The sequence below is a fragment of the Anser cygnoides genome, chromosome 11, assembly GCF_040182565.1.
Source record: "Anser cygnoides isolate HZ-2024a breed goose chromosome 11, Taihu_goose_T2T_genome, whole genome shotgun sequence".
NCBI classification, from domain to species: Eukaryota; Metazoa; Chordata; class Aves; order Anseriformes; family Anatidae; genus Anser; species Anser cygnoides.
This window is the reverse complement of record NC_089883.1, coordinates 11,307,212-11,312,407: the sequence shown is the minus strand read 5'-3', so window position 1 is coordinate 11,312,407 and position 5,196 is coordinate 11,307,212. Positions and strand designations below refer to the sequence as shown.

At 54.6% G+C, this 5,196-nt stretch overlaps 1 protein-coding gene across 7 annotated transcripts; it reads right to left on the bottom strand.

Annotated features, from left to right (window-relative positions):
* Positions 1-487: 487 nt before the first annotated feature.
* NMB (neuromedin B) lies at positions 488-4,708 on the bottom strand. Of its 7 annotated transcripts, XR_007170022.2 has the most exons (6): positions 4,526-4,707; positions 3,893-4,095; positions 3,032-3,073; positions 2,813-2,899; positions 2,531-2,704; positions 488-763 (listed from the first exon to the last, which is right to left on the bottom strand). XR_007170022.2 is itself a non-coding variant. In XM_048081457.2 (3 exons), exons 1-3 carry the CDS (start codon positions 4,659-4,661, stop codon positions 716-718), a joined length of 387 nt encoding a protein of 128 aa, XP_047937414.1. In that variant the 5' UTR covers positions 4,662-4,703; the 3' UTR covers positions 488-715. The 7 variants fall into 7 exon arrangements, 1 of the variants encoding a protein (XP_047937414.1); XR_010834101.1 differs by lacking the exon at positions 3,032-3,073 and having other exon boundaries at positions 4,526-4,708; XR_010834102.1 differs by having other exon boundaries at positions 2,531-2,899; positions 3,788-4,095.
* Between the last annotated feature and the right edge of the window lie 488 nt (positions 4,709-5,196).

Genomic DNA, 5,196 nt, shown 5'->3' with positions numbered 1-5,196 from the left:
AATCACCGTTTTAACCACATCGTAAAAACAATATAAAAGAATAATTAAAAAGTAGCCTGCCTTCTTCAGCTGTCCTAGAGGACCCTGGGGCTGTACATGTGCAGGATGGCTTAGCTGAGAGGACAAAAGATCATCCCAAATCAGGATGAGTGGTCACAGCCTGCACCCTGAAGGACAGCAGAGGAATGTAGTAAACCCTGGGGTTCTGCTCAAACCAGAAATCACCATGATATAAAGATGCTTTTTGTTTTCACAGGAACGTGCTGATAATCTCTCCAGCAAGGAGGGTTTATAGGGTGCTTCAGTAGCACGGTGCTGTAAGAACTTACCCACGCTTGTAATTTTATCCAACAGCAGTGAGCACGGGCAGCAGGGAACATATCCTCTTGCCTCCTGGTTGCTGAGATCCAGGAGCCTCCCTCCATTCCCCATTCTTCCTTCACAAGCCATGGGATCAACCTTTCCACCCCCAAATAAAAGTCTGAGCTGCTGTTTGCAAAGAGCTAATTTTATTTGCAGGGGCACATCAGATATCAAGAAAGCAGAAAACATACAGGAAATATACAGGGTGGCTCTGCTCTTCATACAAGCAATCACTATTCAGAAAGAATAAATAAAAAGTGATGTTGCTACAGTAACCCACAAGGATTATGATCTCCTCCGTTTGCCGTGCATGGCCAAGCCTACAGACTCCATCCTCCACTGCTCTGCTCCTTCAGTTTGAAAAATACTTCTCCAGCACCTTTGTCAAAAGCCCAGTCTCCTGCAAGAAAAGGCACAACAGTGAGCCACTGGTCCCATACGCAGCCTTAGTTCACATCATCTGTCTGGGCAGCATGGGGCTCAACAGCTGGATCACAGCTGACATCGGAGGTGAACTGTGCTGACGCTGAGACAGCCACCACTGCCTTGGGTTTCAGGGATGAGGGCAGCCTCAGGGCCCAATCCAGCAGGGAGCTACATGAGAAGGCAAAAAATACACAAAACACAGCAGAGAGAAGTTGTAGATGGATTTTGAGGGATTGCATACTGACCAGAGCTACATAGAGCAGCATTTATTTTCACCCAGAGGGGTTCTCCCCCTACCCTGGAGTCATCACACTCCACACACGGATCTCACCGTGGTTGCCTCCAGAAGAAATGTTGCCACGCACACAAGGAGATGCCAGCCCTTCCCACTGAGGATCCTCCCCTCCCAGACAAAGATTTGTCACACGCAGCACTGGGGCGGCACCAGGAACCCCGAGTGCAAGCCCTGCCTATTGCATGTAGTTAGAAAGATTAAGAAAAAAAATACTGTTTGCAAACCCCTTCTGCTCTGTGAGACTTCTTCCATCACTAACCATGAAATACATGCTCCTGCTTTGGGAAGGGACATCTTGGGATAAATCCCACTGGCAACAGGTAGGGCTTACCCATGTAAAGGTAGGGCAAGCAAAAATATTAAGCCCTGGGACTTGTTTAATGTCTAGAGGAGCCCCATAGAAAGGAAGAACCATTCTGTGAATGATCAGCAACAGCCTCAGAAAGGGAAAGGTCTGCTTGTTTTTTCATTAAGTCTGCATTCTCTTGCTAGTTATCCTGCTACAAAGGACAGCTTGTGTGTTGGAGCAGCAGAGCAACACGTAGCACGTTAATTCTTGTCCTGCTGACCAGCAGGTCCCAACGAAGGGGGAAGCATCTTGGCTTTTCTAAACCGCGTCAGGATGTAAATGACAGACCCCAAGTAGAGGGCACATAGAGAGTTTCACAACATAAAGCTCTTAAGCACCTTCTTAGGCAGGCAGCAAACTCTGCACACAGATCAGTTCAGGCACACACTGGCTGCTGACCCCAGGTGTCCAACAACAGTCAGAGTGAGGGAGAAAGCAGTAAAAGTGGCAGGAATTTGCACTGGCATCGTGTCACCCACAAGGGCAAAAAGTATAGTCCCACAGAAAAGTGTAACGAGAGCAGTGCTCAAAGGCACCACGGAGAACTAACATCAACCAGCAGCTCTGAGGCAAGGACACCCCAGAGGGCGAGAAGGCAGGGGTAGGAAGGCAGGAGCTGAGTCCAGAGAGGTGCTCAGGGGTGCTTGAAAGACACAACCAGGCAAAACGCCTGCAAAGAGCAAGGTCCCTGCTGTCACCAGGATGGCTGGTATCTGCCAGGTCAAGGCAGGAGAGGCAAGAGGCTCCGGGAAGAGACTGAGGGACAGGAGCCAGCTGCACACCAGGCACCTAAGCTGCAACACCACCTCCCACACAGCCACCAGAGGCATCAGAGCAATGAGGCAGGCAGCTGACCAGTGTCTGCTTCATGGTGAGCCAAACTGCTCTCCAGCAATGGAGCTTCGACACCCAGATCACGCGCCAACGGTGAATGTTTAACAGTGGGTGCTAACCCTGGCCAGGACCTGCTTTTGAGCACTGAGAATGAGCACGGCTGTGGCTGGCAGAGCACAGACACCCCCAGCTGGCAGCCTAAGCCACGGGACCAGTGTTTGAGGAAACATCCACCCAAGCGCACCTGCGACAGAGCGACTTACCTACACAGAGGAGATCCACGAGGATCACACATCCAGCTCTCACATCTCAGATAGCTAATGCAGCAAATACCCTCCTCCTCCTCAAAGGTTCCCCAGGCTGGTTGAGGAAGAGTCCAGGACCTGCAGAGCCTTCTCCTCCCTTGCAGCTGCATCTAAGAAGCGCAAGCTGCGGCACTGCAGTGGACAGCACAACGTGAGGGGAGCAGGATGTCTTCGGCCACATCCAGCTTCTATCCCTCTCTATCCCACTGGGACTAGTTCCCTAGGAGAGCCTCAGTTTACCTTAATCTGAAGAAATCAAGTCAGGAAGGTGCTTGAATATACCACTCAGGCTGACCTCCCTGCAGCTGTGCTCCACCTGTGCCTTCCCTACAAAAAAGCAAATAATAGGAGCAAGAACTGCCTAAACCTGGATGACAGAAGCAGCTTTACCTGTATTCACTGTTACTGGATAAGCTCCTCAAGCAAGCAGCTCAGTGGTACAGCACACACAGGACCCACCTAAGTGGATTTCATCCCTTCAAGGCTCTCTGTTACTTCCTGCTGTGAATAGAAATGGCAAGACACCAGGGAAGCATACATGAGGCAGCAAATGGGCAGAACCACATGGACCAAGCAATTCCATCTCTATGTTTTAAGTGAGGATCCAGGCTCGCTTTGCTCCCAGTGGCTTAATTTTCCACTAGGAGTTGGGTGAGCTCTCAGGCAAAAGCCATACCAAGGAGCTAAAAGAGGAGGCTGAGGACCTGCTGACATACAACACCAACGGAGCTCCTGCTGCAGACAGAGCACTTGCCTGCTGCCTGATTCCCACTCTGTGGCAGAATAGCACACACCTCCCTTCTGCAAGGGACACAACCACCCCAAAAGGGGGAATCAGAAGCCCAAGACCTCTACAGGGCAGACTCTTTTCCCTGTACATGCAAAGCCACGTCCCTCTTTGCCTTTCTCTATAGAAAGCGAGGGGAGGCAGGATTTCCATGTCCTTGCAGTGGCTGGGTAAGGAGACATTTCTTTATGAGAGCCGCAGTGGCCAGCCATCCTCTTCTGCACCTGAGGAGGACCCAGATGCTCACTAACAACCCCTGGGCTGGAGATCATGACATCCCCTGCCCAGCCTCACACCCTTCCCAAATATTTGGGACTACTAGCCGCTGTCCAGCTGGACGCAAGCCTTGACAGATTTATCTGCTCCTTTGTGGCTGCTCTAGGGAAGTAGTTTAAGGAGGGTTAAAGGGAGCAAGAGGGGAAACAAACCTATAGCAGCTGTACAGGTGTTCCCAGCAAGGCTGGCTGTTGCAGATTAACATCACAACCACCTCCCTGCTCTGGGCATCTCCTTCCATATTAGTCAATATTCACCTGATCAGTGAGGTCATATTTTCCTTGGTTCTCATCCAAAAGTCTTTCTTGCAAGAGGATTTTCAGGAGCTCACGGGTAAGCAGTTCCATCATGTCCTCCAGCAAGGCTCTGAGCGAGGGACCAAAAACCATGGGCGCTGCAGGCTCTTCTGGTGACTCCAGGCGCGGAGTGCCCGTGACGCTCTTCTTCCCCATGAAGTGGCCTGCAATACAATGCACTTGTGTGTCTACACAAATGGCTGGAGAGAGCGGCAGAGGCTCTGGCTGAATGACATTAAGCTGTTATCTGCGACCGCATGCTGACACCATTCAGCGAGACGCACCAAGCAAGCCTAACGTCTAAAATAGCCGAATGCAATGCAGCGAGGAGAAACCCAGAAATCCCAGGTCCTCGTTCCACACCAGACTTCAGGGGACTGAAGTTACCATCCCCGAGAGATGTTACCTGCTTCGTGATTGTGCAGGCAGGTACCCCAAGTCCCACGTCCCCCTGCCACCACCTCAAACGACAGCGTGACCAGAGACCCCCCCAACCCTCCTCCTGGATGGGAACCACCCCGGGACCCCCCGCCGCAGCCCCGCTCGGCCAGGGGCACCAGCCCTCGCCGCCAGCCCCACGGGGAGCCGCGGTACCTGTGGCCCAGAGGTTGCCGCGGGGGTTGACCTTGATCTTGGCCGCCTGGCTGCGGTGCTCGGCGAAGTCGAGGTGCACGGCGGGCCCCAGCGCGGCGCCGCACAGCAGCAGCAGGAGGCAGCGCAGCGCCGCCATGGCCGCCTCGGCGGGACCCGCTCCCGCCTGGCGCCGCCGCCGCCGCCGCCCCGGCTTATATAGGGCGGGGGGCGGGGCCTCGCTGCGCCACGCCCCCAGCGCGTGGGCTTCCCGCCCTTCCCGCCACGCGCCCCCCCCCCCCCCCCGCCGACCGTTGGGCTCCTCGCGCTTCCCGCCCGTGGCGCCGCGCGCGCCCCCTCAGCCGCCCGCCTGCCGCCCTCCGCGCCCCCTCAGCGGGACGGCCCCTGCGGAGCCCGCCTGTGACCCGTTAGCCACAGCCCCGGGACCGACATCCTGTCCCTACGCACCCCTCTGGCGCCCACCCGTCCCGAACCCTAACACAAACGTGGTGGGAGGTGGTGCTGGGTCTGCTGCTGAGGAGGATGGCGACGCTGCTGTGCCCTCGCCCAGTAATCCACCCCGTGGTTCAGTCACAGGAGGTGACCGAGATGGGTCACACTGCTCCCCATAGCCTCCCGCTTCTCCATCTGCCCACAAACGTGCTCCAGCAGGGCTTGCTCTGGGATTTTCTTCA

Bases quoted from the DNA above. Each gene is read 5' to 3' on its own strand.
- NMB (XM_048081457.2), bottom strand. From the start codon at position 4,661: ATGGCGGCGCTGCGCTGCCTCCTGCTGCTGCTGTGCGGCGCCGCGCTG. The intron at 4,096-4,525 runs GTACCGCGGCTC...ATTGTATTGCAG, and splicing joins CGGCAACCTCTGGGCCACAG to GCCACTTCATGGGGAAGAAG. The intron at 764-3,892 runs GTGAATATTGAC...CTTTTCTTGCAG, and splicing joins AATATGACCTCACTGATCAG to GAGACTGGGCTTTTGACAAA.